We start from the raw sequence: 17,108 nt of genomic DNA on the forward strand, positions 1-17,108 counted from the left end.
TTTATTGTCCTTCACAGCCCCTTTCTCCTGCCTTCTCACCATAACCTTTGATGTGCTCACTGATCAAGAACCTATCAACCTCCACTTTAAATGTACCCATTGACTTGGCTTCCACAGTCAACTGCAGCAAAGAACTCCACAGAATTCACCACCCTCTGGCTAAAGCAATTCCTGCTCATCTCTATTCTATAGGGATGTCCTTGTATTTTGAAAATGGTGTGAGTTATCTGTAACTATCATATCTAGTTCCATTCCCTTTTTTTTTTGCTGTCCTTTTCAATGTCTTTCTGGATAAAAGAAATGGTTTCTCATCAAAAAAAAAACAAAAAAACTTCGGATTCTGGAAACCAGCAAGAAAAACAGAAAGTGTTGGAAATACTCAGGAGATAAGGCAAGATTCAAGATTGTTTAATGTTTAATCTCATTTCCAGTACACAATTGTAAAGAAGAATGAAATAATTGTTAATCTGGCTTCAATGCAGCACAAAAACACACACACAATAAGATAAAGAACACAATAATAATATTAAAAACACAATGAATTTAAATACATGATAAATTATATACTGTACATTAGTAGGGATGACAGTAGAACAGCAATGGCTAGAGTTTCTGTGGCAGTTTGGAAAACACAGGATTGGTTCATCACAAAGAAGAATTCTAAAGGGAGAATGAGGCAACCATAGGAAGTCACCTATATTAGATGGACAACACCCCAGGGTTCTGATTGTGGAGGCATTAATAGTGATCTTTTGGAATGGTTGTGGAGGACCAGAAAATTGCAAATGTCACTCCACTCTTCAAAAAGGGAGAGAGACAAAAGACAGTAAATTATAAGCCATTTAGCCTGACTTAAGTGGTTAGAAAGATATTCATTATAATTATTAAGGATGAGGTTTCGGGATGCGTGGAGCTGCATGATAAAATAGGTCCAAGGTCAGCATAGTTTCCATAAAGAGATATCCTGTCTGACAAATCTGTTGGAATACTTTGAGGAAATAACAGGCAGGATAGACACATGAGCCCAGGTTATTACAGGAGAGATACCAGAATGGATCGAAGGTTGGTTGACAGAAAGGAGACAAAGAGTGGGAAAAAAGGGGCCTTTTCTGGTTGGCTGCCAGTGACTATGGTGTCCCAGAAAGGTCAATTTTGGATCCATTACTGTTCATATTATATGTTAATGATCTGGATAATGGAATTGATGGTTTTGTTACATGGTTTGCAGATGCTACAAAGATTAAAGAAAAGATAGGGTGGAGAGGGTTCAGAGGAGGTTTATGAAAATGATCACAGGAATGGAAGGTTTAATATGTGAAGAGCGATTGATACCTCTGGGCCTGTTCTTGCTGGAATTTAGAAGAATGAAGGGGGATCTCATTGAAACCTCCTGACCGGGGAAAGGATTAGACAGAGTGGATATTTCCAATAGTGGGAAAGCTCACGACCACAGGGCACAGCCTCAGAGTGGAAGGGCATCCCTTTAGAAAAAGAGGTGAAAAGGAATTTCTTTAACCAGAGGGTAGAGAATCTGTGGAATTCATTGCCACAAACAGCTGTGGAGGCCAAGTCATTTGGAATATTAGAAGAAGAGGTTGACAAGTTCTTGATTAGTAAGGGTATCAAAGTTTAAGAGATTGGCTTTATAAAAGAAATTGGGTTACACAGCAAGTCAATCAACAACAAACATTGGTGTGAAATGCAATTCAAGACGTTTGTTCTTTGGCTGATTTTGACAAGCAATCACAAACTGTTTTCTCTTCTAAACTCACAGAGGAAGGTTGTGTGTCTGATTTTCTAAATTGAGTTACTTAGACAAAATGGAGACTTGCACCACTAGCCAACATAGTATTGCTAATAAACTTTTCTTGGGCTTCCAGACGGTACAAGTATCAATTTTAACTGACAATTTCAATGACAGACTTTGCCATCTTCATTAGGAACGATACCTAGGCATGTCTAGTCCAGTGGTATTTATACCCCCATCATCTGTCCCTCCTAATTGGTTAGTCGTCATCCAATCAGGTTTCTGCTGTTCCATCTTGTTTACAATTGAATTCCAGTCTTACTTAGAGCAAGACCCTCTGTCTTTGTTAAAATTCTTTTCCTCCAGTCTTATTTCAATGGCTTCATTCACCAGATGGTCCCAAAAGCCATTGGTGTGGCATTGAAGTCAATCCTAAGGCCATCTAGACATGTTTACACATCATCCTTGACAGACGGTCTGTAGATTGTAATGTGATCCACCCCTTCCAGCACTTAGGTGTGGGCTCTCAATACACGACCTTAAGTTTACCAATTCCACTCCAAATGCTCTTTCTCCACTTTGAGTACTCTTGTGTGAAATCTCTAAATGAGTCCACCCAGGGACAAGATCCTCACTGGGTAACAGCTCCAAATAAAACATAGAGCGCAGCATGAGTCAGTATCCATGGCCTTTCTCAACCTACCCAAAGCCTTTGGGTCAATTAAATGAAGGGGCGGTTTAATGCCCATGCCCCTCAAATTCAGCTGCTCATAAAAATTTGTTTCTATCTTATGGTTACTCCACCAGCTTGCAAGCCATTATGTTAGCCAACGAGCCTACAACAGAACTATTCTCAGCGAAGACCAGTGTAAAACAAGACTGTGTCATTGTCCCATTTCTCAGTGTTCCTTGCCATAATGAAGTATCTCAATTCCATCAGTTCTCCTGTAGGGATTGAGCTAATCTTCAGAATGAACAAGGAGTTGTTCAAACCATGGCAACTGAATGCCAGGAACAAGGTGACCTAGACCTCAACAATCAAGGTGCAATACGGAGATAATGTTTGCACTTGTGCACGCCCAGAGGTGCAGCTCTCAGCCGTCATTGACACTTTTACCGATGGCCCTTACACTCAATATTTGAAAGACACATGTCCTATACCGACCAGCCCCTGCCGCACCACACTTGGGGCTTCAGTAATCTAGGAGTTGACTGGTTATCTGTGAGATGATGCCTGAGGAGAGCTAAGGTTATTTTAATCAACACAGACAAAAGAACATGGACAAAGAATGTAGGATTTGTAAAATGCTGAGTTGGAGGACTTGCTTAGCAAGTAGGCTGGCATTCCCTTCATTCTCAGAGAGAAAATTTTTAAAAAGGAGCGGAAAACAGCTCTGTATTTTGCAGTTCTTGGATTACTTTTAACCATGTTCTCACTGTCTAAGTGCTACCATTTTAGTCATTAACCAGATAACCTTGTTAACAGCTTTTTGCCTTGTTTTTACCCTCTCAGGGACGTAACCTTGAATCAGCACCAGTATGAGTTTTAATATCACTGGCATACATTGTGAAATTGCTTGTTTTATGGCAGCGGTACTGTGTGTTACATAATAAAGCGCCCACTCTCCCTGCAGCTGTATAAGCTTCTTTTGCCCCCTTCGCAGTTCTGATAAAGATCTTCAGCCCGGAACATTAACCTTGCTTGTCTGGCCATAGATGGCACTTGACCTGCTGAGTACTTCTGGCATCTTCTGCTTTTATTTTAGATTCCAAGCAGCCACAGTGTTTTCTGTGTCATTTTCTGGTGAGACTGTGCCTGGAATATCGTGTGCCATTTTGGTCATTGACACCGTGTGACTAATTTGTACTTTGTTCAAATTTCTAAACTTCCATTCACAAAACAGCCTTCGTGACTCTGGGAAATGGTAACTTGCGTGAGAGGGGGTGAAAGGTGGGGTAGTCTCCTGCAGTGATGTACCTTCAGTATCGCCACTGCTCTATGTACAAACATGGCCTGAAGCCACTGGACATGAATACTTCCATCTTTGTTGGCATTCTCAGATATAAATAGATGTGAGCAGGAGGATATAACACTAATATTTCACCAAATAATTCTTGCTCTTGTTCTCCAGCCACAATTATGTTGCCGCATTTTTAATGTAGAAATAAAACATTATTTTCCTTCAGACTTTTCATATTTATTTAGATTACTTCTGAAGAGAATATTGCCTCCATATTGCCAATGGAAAATGATTGACATTACTGGTCTCAGAATGATACATGTCTCGTACAACGTGCAGTGACACTTTCAATTACACTCTGCAGAGAGGTTAGGTACAGCTGACCTCTGCGACGGCTGGTACAGAGCGAGCCTTTCAGCTACAATTTATTAATTTATGTCCAAGGGCAGTAACATTGATTTTCTGTGATATTCAGACCTCATGGCAGACGGGAAATTGAAAATGTGGTTGACATGCTTTTCCAATATAATTCCACATGTGTTTACAGTTAAAACATTTTTGTCTCTATGAACATGGAATAACTGGAGAATAACTGGCAGACCACAGTACGTGTGCTTGCAACACTGTGTGTCCGACAGAGTGATCAGCAGCACTGGGGCTCCACAAGGGACTGTCTTGTCTCCCTTTCTCTTCACCATTTACACCTCGAACTTCAACTACTGCATCTTCAGAAGTTTTCAGATGACTCTGCCATAGTTGGATGCATCAGCAAGGGAGATGAGGCTGAGTACAGGGCTACGGTAGGAAACTTTGTCACATGGTGTGAGCAGAATTATCTGCAGCTTAATGTGAAAGTGACTAAGGAGCTGGTGGTAGACCTGAGGAGAGCTAAGGTACCGGTGACTCCTGTTTCCATCCAGGGGGTCAGTGTGGACATGGTGGAGGACTACAAATACCTGGGGATTCGAATTGACAATAAATTGGACTGGTCTAAGAACACTGAGGCTGTCTACAAGAAGGGTCAGAGCCGTCTCTATTTCCTGAGGAGACTGAGGTCCTTTAACATCTGCTGGACGATGCTGAGGATGTTCTATGAGTCTGTGGTGGCCAGTGCTATCATGTTTGCTGTTGTGTGCTGGGGCAGCAGGCACCAACAGAATCAACAAACTCATTCGTAAGGCCAGTGATGTTGTGGGGATGGAACTGGACTCTCTCACAGTGGCGTCTGAAAAGAGGATGCTGTCCAAGTTGCATGCCATCTTGGTCAATGTCTCCCATCCACTACATAATGCACTGGGTGGGCACAGGAGTACATTCAGCCAGAGACTCATTCCTCCGAGATGCAGCACAGAGCGTCATAGGAAGTCATTCCTGCCTGTGGCCATCAAACTTTACAACTCCTCCCTTGGAGAGTCAGACACCCTGAGCCGATAGGCTGGTACTGGACTTATTTCATAATTTACTGGCATAATTTACATATTTCTATTTAACTGTTTATTACTATTTTTCTATTACTATTCTATTACTATTTATTATTTCCATGACTATTACTATTTACTATTTACTAATAGTAGTATTTCTATTACTATTTATTATTTAGGGTGCAACTGTAATGAAAACCAATTTCCCCCGGGATCAATAAAGTATGACTATGACTATGACTAATAGCAAATGGTGAAATTCCTTATCATAATACATAAGGAAATTAATATTTGTGCACACTACTAGTCTGGAAGTACCACTATAATTGTAGTGTCAAATCAAAAATTACTGTGTTTTAGTAGCACTTTAGAAGAAATGCTTTGAAATTGGCCAGTCTAGTAGAATTAGAGATTTTCTTTCTTATTTGTCCAGTGCCACATCCATTTTGTGATGAATATTTGAATGAAATTCAGCAGTGAACAGTACAGTAGAGGAATAAGGTCATTCGGCCCAAGGTGCCAACCATAATGCTAAATTAAACTAACGCCATCTATCAGAATATGAAGCCTATCTCTCCATTCTCCAAACGACTCATCAATGTCACTATGGAAGCTGCTTCCACCCCACCTATGCCAGTGCATTCCAAGCACCTACCACTCTTAAAAAAGCAAGCTGCCTTGCAAATCTCCCATAAACATCCCCATTACTTTTGTGCTTCGTTTTGTCACATTGTAGGTTATAAGACAGTTCACTTGATAAATGTTGGTAAGACACATACATTTTTGTCAGTAGTAGACCTGGAGAACTTGAAGAATAGGATTATTCCATGAAGAGGAAAGGGTAAGACCAATGGGAAAATTGGCTGGATGTGAGGTTTGGTTTGGGATATTTATACAGGCAATAGTTATAGATACCCATCAATAAGCAATACAGATGCTCCTGGAAATCCTTGTTTTGAGAACAGCAGCATTACCTCTCTGGATCTTTGCCCACATTGGCAGATTAGACTTTAAAGCAGGAACCAAATCATTTTATGATCTAAATAAAATTAAAGGTCTTTTTGCATTTTCATATTCTGACAATATCATCAATAATATTTCATAATCTATTGAATTAACCGTAAAGTAGGTTTAATGAGCCACAATTTTGCTCCTAATCGACTGAAACAAAACTCAAGCTGTCACCACTGCAAAATGTGAAACAATTGAAAAGCTGAGCTCAACTAGGACGCCCATACCGTTCACCGGCTGGCCTTGGAGTAACTCTGGACTGAAAGCTGACTTATAACAGTCACTTTAACAAGATCGAAAAGTCTATGTCAGAAATAACATCATTTTCAAGCTTGTAAATTAAAAGTGGTGAGGGCACACCCACCTACTTTAAAACGTCAGTGCCCTGCCCGAGTTACCTCCGTGCTAAGTATGCTTTTCCAGTCTAAACATTCCGTTCAAGCAATCAAAAATGACCCACTGCTGAACCACAAACTGCCTTTAGCCAAGATATGTCAACAGCTTGCATATTCTCTGAATCAGGTTTAATATCACCAGCTTATGTCATTCAGTTTGATAACTCTGCGGCAGCAATACAATGAAATACATGATAAATAAATATAGAGAAAAAAAACAGAGTTACATTGAATATATATACTTCTATTAAATAGTTAAGTTAAAATAAGTTCTGTAAAAACAAAACAGAAATTAAAAAGTAGTGAGGTAGTGTTCATGGGTTCAATGTCCATTTAGGAATTGGATGGCAGAGGGGAAGAAGCTGTTCCTGAATCGCTGAGTGTGTGCCTTCGGCTCCTGTACCTCCCTCCCGATGACAACAGTGTGAAGAGGTCATGTCCTGGGTGGTGGGGATCCTTAATGATGGACATTACCTTCCTAAGGCACCACTCCATGAAGTTGTCTTGGACACTACAGGGGCTGGTACCCATGATGGAGCTGACTAATTTTACAAATTTCTGCAACTTATTTCAATCTTGTGCAGTACCCCACCCCTCATACCAGATGGTGATGCAGCCAATCAGAATACTCACCACGGTACATTTGTAGAAGGTTTCAAGTAGTTTAGTTGACAAACCAAATCTCTTCAAACTCTTAATGAAATATAATCACTGTCTTGCCTTCTTTATGGCTGCACCAATATGTTGCATCCATGTGAGGTCCTCAGAGATATTGACACCCAGGAACTTGAAATTTCTCACTCTCTCCACTTCTGATCCCTCTGTGAGAATTGGTTTGTGTTACCTTACTTTACCCTTCCTGAAGTCCACAATCAACTCTTTGGTCTTGCTGACATTGAGCGCAAGATTCTTGCTGTGACAAAACTCAACTAACTGGCATATCTCACTCCTGTACACCCTCTCATCACCATCTGAAATTCTCCCAACAATGGTTGTATCATCAGCAAATTTATAGATGGTATTTGAAATATGCCTAGCCACAGTCATGGGTATAAAGGGAGTAGAGCAGTGGGCTATGTACACATTCCTGTGGTGCACCAGTGTTGATTGTCTGTGAGGTGGAGATGTTATTTCCAATCTGCCCAGATTGTGTTCTTCCAGTTAGGAAATCAAGGATCCAGTTACAAAGAGAGATACAGAGGCTTAGGTTCTGTAGCTTTTTGATCAGGACTGCAGAAATGATGGTGTTAGATACTGAGCTGTAGTCAATGAACAGCATCCTGACATAGGTATTTGCATTGTCCAAGGCTGTGCGGAGAGCCATTGAGGTTGCATCTGCTGTAGACCTATTGTGGCAATAGGTAAACTGCGGTGGATCCAGGTCCTTCCAGAGACAGGAGTTGATTCTAGCCACTACCAACTTCTCAAAGCATTTCATCACTGTAGATGTGAGTGCTACCAGACGATAGCTCACGCTGCTCTTCATTGGTTCTGATATAATTCTTGCCCTTTTCAAGTAAGTGGGAACTTCCCACTGTAGAAGTGGAAGAATGAAAATGTTTCTGAATGCCCCCACCAGTTGGTTGGCACAGATTTTCAGAGCCTTACCAAGTACTCCATCAGGCCCTGCCACCTTGAAAAACAGCCTGATGTCGGCATCTGAGACAGAGATCATAGGGTCATCGGATGCTGCAGGGATCTTCATAGCTATGGTTTCATTCTTCCTTTCAAAGCAAGCATAAAAGGCATTGGACTCATCTGGTAATGAAGTATCACTGCCATTCATGATGGTGGGTTTTGCTTTGTAGGAAGTAATGTCCTATAAACCCTGACAGAGTTGCCGTGTGTTAGATGTCGCCTCTAACCCCACTCAGAATTGTTTCTTGGCTCTTGAAATAGCCCTGCACAAGTCATACTTGGTTTTCTTAGACAGACCAAGGTACAGGTACAGATGCAGATAGAGCAGGCAGTGAAGAAAGCTAATGGCATGTTGGCCTTCGTAACAAGGGGAATTGAGTACTGTATAGGAACAAAGAGGTCCTTCTGCAGTTGTACAGGGCCCTGGTGAGACCACACCTGGAATATTGTGTACAGTTTTGGTCTCCAAATTTGAGGAAGGACATTCTAGTTATTGAGGGAGTGCAGCGTAGGTTCACGAAGTTAATTCCCAGGATGGCGGGACTGTCATATGTTGAAAGATTGGAGCGACTGGGGTTGTATACACTGGAATTTAGAAGGATGAGGGGGGATCTGATTGAAACATATAAGATTATTAAGGGATTGGACACGCTAGAGGCAGGAAACATGTTCCCGATGTTGGGGGAGTCCAGAACCAGAGGCCACAGTTTAAGAATAAGGGGTAGACAATTTAGAACAGAATTGAGGAAAAACTTTTTCACACAGAGGGTTGTGGATCTGTGGAATGCTCTGCCTCAGAAGGCAGTGGAGGCCAATTCTCTGGATTCTTTCAAGAAGAGTTAGATAGAGCTCTTAAAGATAGCGGAGTGAAGGGATAAAGGGAGAAGGCAGGAAAGGGGTACTGATTGTGGATGATCAGCCATGATCACAGTGAATGGTGGTGCTAGCTCGAAGGGCCGAATGGCCTACTCCTGCATCTATTGTCTATTGTCTATTGACCTGGATTGCCAGACTTAAATGCTACAGTCTATGAACCTCCTGGTTCATCCATGGCTTTTGGTTTGGGAATGTACAGCAAATTTTCATAGGCACACACTAATCCACATGGGCTTTAATGAAGTCAGTGACAACTGTGGCATACTCATCCAGGCTCAAAGTTGACTCCCTGAATACAGTCCAGTCCACCGATTCAAAGCAGTCCTGCAGGCGCTTTGAGTCCTGTGCTTCCCTTGTCCATACCTTCTTAGTCCTCACTACTGGTGCTGCAGTCTTTAGTCTCTGCCTGTGCTCAGGGAGTAGAAGTACAGCCAGATGGTCAGACTTCCCAAAGTGAGGGTGTGGAATAGCACGGTAAGCTCTCCTGAACTGAAATACTACTACCAAGCATCTGAGAGCCAAGGACTAAAGCGGCAATAGACACCCTCTGCATGGTATTAACGGTACGAGAAAATGCTCATTACACTGGTGAGTATACGGTTGGGTGGTATTACTACAGCAAGTGGTGTGGCAGGTGCAATTTGCAGATTTTGACAGCTGGGTCAGCAACAGAGTTAAGGCTACTAAGCATCCTCACATAGGCCCTAAATCTCCTTGTACCCAGTCAGCATAGCACAAGCAGGCTCAGTGAAAGGGCCAGCACTGTAGCAACCAAGACCCACGATTGCAGTGCGCGGCCAACTATACAAGATTTTTCGGTTTGCCCACTGCTTGAGAGCAAGCCACCCATGATTCAAGATCTTCCTGGGCCAACATGTCAATTCTACACTGCGTCCCCTAATGGAGAGATCTACAGCTTGGCAGGGTAAACAGAAGAGAAATCTACGGCAGTAATACATTGCAACTGAATATAAGAGGATTGAGTAACTTTCATTGTAGTGAGGGTAAAATAGAATGATTTGGCAGATAAATGTGTGACTGAGGAACTGATGCGAGACTGGGATTCAGATTTCCGTATTATTGGGATCTCTGCTGGGGAATGTGCAACCTGCTCAAAAGGGATGGGTTACACCTGAACCCGAGGGGGACCAGTATCCTCATGGGCAGTCAGGCTTGCTAGAGCTATTTGGGGGTGGGGGGGGGAGGTTAAACTAATTTGGCAGGGGGATGGGAAACAGAATGATAGTGCTGAGGATGAGGTAGTTGGTTTACTAACAGAGGCCGTGTGTAGAGAGACTCCCAGCAAAGAGAGGCTGATGATAGGGCAAAATTGCAGTCAACAGAATGAGTTGCAATGAAAAAGGCAGACCAAATTGAAAAGGGTGAATACAGGACTGAAGGTGTTGTATTTGAGAGCACACAGTGTACAGAATAATGTAGATGAATCAGTTACAGATTGACACGTATGATGTTGTGGGCATCACTGAATCCTGGCAGAAAGAAGATTATAGCTGGGAGCTTAACATCCAAGGATACACATTGTATCGAAAGGACAGACAGATAGGCAGAGAGAGTGGGGTGGTTCTGTTAGTTAAAAAAAAATGAAATCAAATCATTAGGAAGAGGTGACGTAGGGTCTGAAGGTGACAAATTGTTGTTGGTTGAGCTAAGGAACTGCAAGGGTAAAAGGACCCTGATGGGAGATGTATACAAACCACCAAATGGTAGTATGGATATGGTCTACAAATTGTAATGGGAGATAGAAAATGCTTGCCAAAATGGCAATGTTACGATAGTTATGGGGGATTTCAATACGCAGGTACATTGGGAAAATTCAGGTTGGTGCTGGATCCCAAGAGAAGGAATTTCTAGAACGCCTACGAGATGGCTTTTTAGAGCAGTTCGCGGTTGAGCCCACTAGGAAATCAGCTATTCTGGATTAGATGTTGTGTAAATTACCAGAATTGATTAGAGCTTCAGGTAAAACAACCCTTAGCGGTAAGTGATCATAATGTGATAGAATTCACCATATAATTTGAGAAGGAAAAGCTAAAGTTGGATGTATCAGTTTTACAGTGGAGTAAAGGGAATCACAGAGGAATGAGTGAGGAGCTGGACAAAATTGAATGGAAAAGAGCACTGGCAGGGATGACAACAGAGCAGCAATGGCTGGCATTTCTGGAAGCAATTCAGAAGGCACAGAATATATACGTCCCAAAGATGAAGGATTTTAAAGGCAAGATGATACACAACTGTGGCTAACAAGAGAAGTCAAAGCCAACATAAAAGCCAAAGAGAGGGCATATTAATAGCTCAAAAACAGCGGTAAGTTAGAGGATTGGAATAAATACCAACAGAAGGCAACTAAAAAAAGTCATAAAGAAGGAAAAGGTGGAAGATGAAGTTAAGCTAGCCAATAATATTAAAGAGGATCTCAAGATTTCTTGAGATACAAAAAATGTAAAAGAGGGCTTTTACATTGGACTGCTAGAAAGTGATGCTGAAGAGGTACTAATAGGAGACAAGGAAATGGCAGACAAGCAATGAGCAAGTATTTTTGCATCAGTCTTGACTGTGGAATTCACTGGCAGTATGCTGGAAGTTTGAGAGTGACAGGGGGAAAGATTATGTGACGTTGCCATTACTGGGGAAAAGGTTCTTGGGAAACTGAAAGGTCTGAAGGTAGATAAGACACCTGGGCTAGATGTACACCCTAGGGTTCTAAAAGAGGTGGCTGAAGAGATTGTGGTGGCATTAGTAATGATCTTTCAAGAATCCATTGATTCTGGCATGGTTCCGTAGGAATGGAAAATTGCAAATGTCACTCCACTCTTCAAGAAGGGCGAAAGGCAGAAGAAAGGAAGTTATAGGCCAGTTAGTCTGACTTCAGTGGTTGAGAAGATGCTGGGAGTCAATTGTTAAGGATGTGATTTTGGGGGACTTGGAGGTACATGATAAAATAGTCCGAAGTCAGCATGGTTTCCTTAAGGGAAATGCTTTCCTGATGAATCTGTTGGAAATCTTTGAAGAAGTAACAAGCAGAATAGACAAATGAGAACTGGTGGATATTCTGTGCTTAATTCTGCTCCTATATCTTATGGTTTACCCAATTTGATTCCTGAATTTGACTTAGTATCCTAAGCACTCTGCAAGTTCTGTAGACTCTCTTTATGAAACTTCGAGCAATTTTAAATTTGGCATTAAGTGTTGATATCCATTCAGTGACAAAGCAAAATAAAACCCCTTTTTCTTCTAACAAAACTAAAATAGGTCTTAAAAAACTGTCCCTCACCTGCTCAGGTTTACCTGTGTTCTTTGTACCATTGAAATGCAATGCTCAATGAGCTTGCAATATTCAATGTTTCCTTCAGATGACACTTTGAAGTTCGCAGTTAGGGCAATATTGCTGCAGACATTGTGTTGTGTTTTGGGATATTACAGAAACAGTGTACTCATCATCAGTATTACTGTATCACACCCTAAAAATACCCTTCTGTACATTTTATAAGCATATATTTATCATTGCCAAAGCATGTATCAAAACAATTTGCAATTACCAAGCAACACACATCAAAGTTGCTGGTGAATGCAGCAGGCCAGGCAGCATCGGTAGGAAGAGGTGCAGTTGACGTTTCAGGCCGAGACCCTTCGTCAGGACTAACTGAAGGAAGGTTGCAATTACCAACGTGTTTCTTGTTTAAATTTTCATTTTATGTTGCACTTTATTGTGTGATCACAGTTGTAAAGTGGAAGAGGTTACATTTTTTATTATAAATAGAATAAGAAAGAATTGACAGTGACTTAACACACTATTTAATTTGAAATGTATTTAATTTAACCAATGTTTGAGTGTTTCATTAATATCTGAGGCACTGCAGTTGAATTCAATAAACTGGCAGCAACAATTTTTTTCTAACATGCTAACAACAACATGAAATCAATTTGATTTATTGGTATTGATTAAATTGCATGAAAAACTTGTGGAGCATTTTAATATGTGCAGAGGATATTCTGCAGCAGTTTGCAAGCAATGACCAGTATACTGAGAATGAGGGAGTATGGTTTAGGTATAACACACAGCCTATTGTAACAGTTATGTCAAAAGTAGAGTGCTCAAGCAACCAATTAAAACTTAAGTCATACTCTCAGTATTTGAGGTGCAACCATTAACCTTTCAGTTTAACTTCCATAACAATTGTTTTAATTAGCATCGACATAAAATTTAAAAAAATAAAAATAGAACATTCTAAAAATGCAGAATTCTGTATGTGCACAGAGGGAGGCAATTCACATATTTTCTTCTTCTGGTCTGCAATAATCATTGTGAGTCAGTAACCATGCTGAATAAGATGAAACAGACCAACACAATTTAATGAGCAGAAACATCTTCAAAACTGACACTATCCGGTACTATTTCTGGTATTTACATTAAAAAAGAACTATTTCTTTGTACTGAAAACTGCTGGCAACATAAACTCAAACAAAATCTATAATTCAAAAACTCTCTCCCCCTAAGTAACTCATATCCAATATGAGGCAGTATTAACTGCTTGAAATTTGTTTGGGTTTATTATCTGAATTACTAATAAGATTATTTTGTAACTCCAGTGAGCATCTATTATTCCATATATTCGGGAGGCTTATTGAGAAATTGTTTATAAATTTCATGTAAAATATATTTTAATCATATAATACAACACATTCACAAACCAGATTATATACTATAAAAATATTTGGTGACCATTTACAAGACTTGAGCATTTTGTTATTATTTCCAGAATAGGCTTTAACACCAAAATAAAGGTTCCATTAACGAATTGTTTACATAAACTTGCTACCTGTGAATTCCATAATATTCTGTAAAGATTAGACTGAAAATGACTGTTTTTTCCTCAAATTATAACATAAATATTAGCATTCAAATGGCAGGTGTGGATTTGTGCTTTCTTAAATAATGCCTAGAACAATGGAAATAAGGAAGAGAGATATTACTGAATAAGATGTCAAGAGGTGCTGGATAGAAGTCCTAATGAATAGACACAGAGTCAAAGAAGATAGCAGGAAGGATGAGCAAAATTTTGTCATTGATAGGTTTTTAAGGTAGCGACAAACAGCCTCAGACAACCAAGTCTAGCTCCTGTTCTTCACATGTGCCTTAGCTACTAAGCCCAGCAGAACGGTTTCTACTGACAGAAAAGGCAAAGGCAGGTTGCTTACACCTTGAAGCCAGTTGCCTCCAGGGGGATGGGGTTCATCAGCCATGGCTGGCAGCTCAACTTGGAGAAGGAAGACTCTACACCAACTGATGAGGAAGGCTTCAGGAGTAAACCTCAAGGAAAATTCCAGAGCTGGACTCCCTAAGACAGTCCAACATTGAGCTCAATGCTGACTGGTAACTCCTCTGACACCACTGTATTGGTTTCTGCCGTTCCCTTGTATTCATCAGCTGCGTGGAGAAGGGGAAGCCTGTTACATGGGAAACAGGTTGCTCTCCATATCACACTGTCCTGGCCTGTGTTCCAGCTTGCATGTACAGTACTAGGCAGCTAAGACGCAACATCCATGGTCGACCCGATCAACAGAGGCCTCATTCTTAAAGTTGTAGTGAAACACTTAAAGAAATCAATCTTATCAAACCAATTTACAAAGTATAACCATGACTAGAATTATATTTTATGGTTATTGTTGTACAGTAACTTCACGAAGAGGGCAATATACAAACTATGTAGAGACACTAAAGTTATAGCATCATTATAATGAAATGAACGCATTGATTCACAACATATATTTATGTAACAAATACTTGCGCCGAAAATGAATCTTCCTCTGCTTCCTGTTGTTTCACAACTTCTAATGTTAGGTATATCTTGCACCTCAAGTCTGTACTGTCGAGTGAAATAATCAATAACCACAGATGCAGTCCATCGGAACAAACACAGAAATTATGCAAGTGGTTTCAATGGACGTGTAGAAAACTGAACTATACCGGATTTCAAACATCACACTCAAAAATAGTCTTGACATCCCGTGCAAACAGGGGTCGTGATCCGGTATATTTGTTCTTTCTCTCCTGCTCGTCGGGTCGAGTCGTTCGTTGCGATCTGTCAGAGTAAAACCAGTCACATGCCGTGTTTCTTTCTGATCACCGACATGGACAGCAACTTCTCCTTGTTCCTCAGCTCCTCCCGCAGGATCGCCTCGCTGACCTTCAGCTGCCGGATGGTGCCTTTCATCTCCTTGATCTTCACCTCCATGAGGGCAATAATGTCCTTCTGCTCGTTGAGCTTCCTCAGCAGCTCCTCAGAGGTGGTGGTGGAGGACAGTGAGTAGGAATGATCCAAGCACTCGGGAGCCTCGGGGCGAGCGGAGGCGGCGGTTGGCGCCGCGGGGAGTGAGGGCGAGGACGATGAGGAGGAGGAGAAGAAGAAGGTGCCGGACAGGTCGATGGGCTTGACGTCGTCGGGCCCGGCTTGCTGGGGCACCTTCTTGCGACACCTCCTGATCTTCCTCTCGTTGACTCCTCTCAGCGGGAAGATGGTGGGCACGTTGATGGAGTAGGTCTTCCTGCCGCCCGGGAAGTGCGCGCTGCACACCCGGTGCCCGGTGGTGGGGTAGAAGGTGCTGAAGCAGCCCGTCACCCCAGTACGGGAGATGTTCTGCAGCCACACCCGGCGCTGCTCTTCGTCCTTGGGGAAGGTGTAGAAGCGCAGGTCGCGGTCCCGGTGCGAGTTGTTGTAGCAGCCGGGTACGCAGCAGGTGAAGCCTGGCATCTTCCCGCCGCGATCCCCGGGGCCCGCACCGTCGCCGCCGCCTCCTTTGCCGCCTGGATGCGCTCCTTCCCCGTCGTCTCGGCCTCCCCGCCTCTCTTATTCACGAAGTTTGTTTTTCTCACCCGCAACTTTCCGGTTTATTTATTTTTTCCCCAAACGTTGAGTTCGTTGCGAAGCCCGGGCCGCGCGACGGAACTACATCCCCCACAATGCCACGCGCCCTGCACGGCTACTTCCGGTCAAACAACTCCCTTTTCTGCCTCAAAGTTACGATACTAGGGCAATAAACTTATTTTCTAAAAATAAACACTGTTATCAATGCTACCTAATTATAGCTGACCCAAAATCTTATATCTTCAGCAAAGTCTGCACTAATTTCTGTTTGAATTTTTGCAAGTTTATGGTTCAATTTGACTGCAGTATACGCACAAAGTATGTTCAGTGGTTTCACTAACACGTTTAAAAGTACTTACTCATTGAGAAAATGCTGGAAGCTTCCGACGAAACAAGTTCACCGAAATCACTATTAAGACCAGGTTTTATACTGAAATGCGATTTTATTTACATTTTGCAGCACATTAAAGACAAGTGACCATTAAAAATACTTTTACAAATTATGATTTTTTAAAATAAAAATTTGGGTCACGTTTTAAAGCAGTATAATTTCAATAAAAATATTAATATTTGAAATCCTTATAAAATTACAAAACGCACCTCTATCAGCAGTTACAAAAATATCTTCAGTGCACAAAAATGAGAACATGGATGAATTGCTCCTGAAGATGTCATCTGAAAACAAATGATTAGATTGATATACAGTAATAAAAATACATTCATTCTTGTTCTACCAAAACAGCATTTATGCTTGTTTGTTTTACACAATATTCTGCAAGTCAAATGAACTCTGCAAATTTTAATTATTTTAGCCATCTTCCACCATTTTACATTTACCTATGATTCAGCAGAATTAATAGAAATTGAAAATTATAGAATTAATATAAAGTCAAGGGTGTTCAAAGTATAGTTTTATAAGTTCATTTCACAAGAAAACACAGCATTACAAGGCGAGCATCCTAAACAAACTGGTTATTTAAGTTTATATATAGGAGCAGAATTAGGCCATTTGGCCCATCGAGTCTGCTCCGCCATTTCATCATGGCTGATCTATTTTCTCTTTCAGCCCCAGTCTCCTGCTTCCCACAGCCCTTCATGCCCTGACCAATTTAGAATCTATCAACCTCTGCCTTAAATATACATAAACACTTGGCCCCCATGGCTGCTTGTGGCAA

The 17,108-nt window shown here is 41.4% G+C and overlaps 1 protein-coding gene across 1 annotated transcript; it reads right to left on the reverse strand.

Annotated features, from left to right (window-relative positions):
* Positions 1-12,893: 12,893 nt before the first annotated feature.
* thap11 (THAP domain containing 11) lies at positions 12,894-16,040 on the reverse strand. Its single transcript, XM_072279145.1, has one exon. The coding sequence runs from the start codon at positions 15,817-15,819 to the stop codon at positions 15,169-15,171; it is 651 nt and encodes a 216-aa protein (XP_072135246.1). The 5' UTR covers positions 15,820-16,040; the 3' UTR covers positions 12,894-15,168.
* Between the last annotated feature and the right edge of the window lie 1,068 nt (positions 16,041-17,108).

This window comes from Mobula birostris, chromosome 15 (assembly GCF_030028105.1).
Source record: "Mobula birostris isolate sMobBir1 chromosome 15, sMobBir1.hap1, whole genome shotgun sequence".
Lineage (NCBI taxonomy): Eukaryota > Metazoa > Chordata > Chondrichthyes > Myliobatiformes > Myliobatidae > Mobula > Mobula birostris.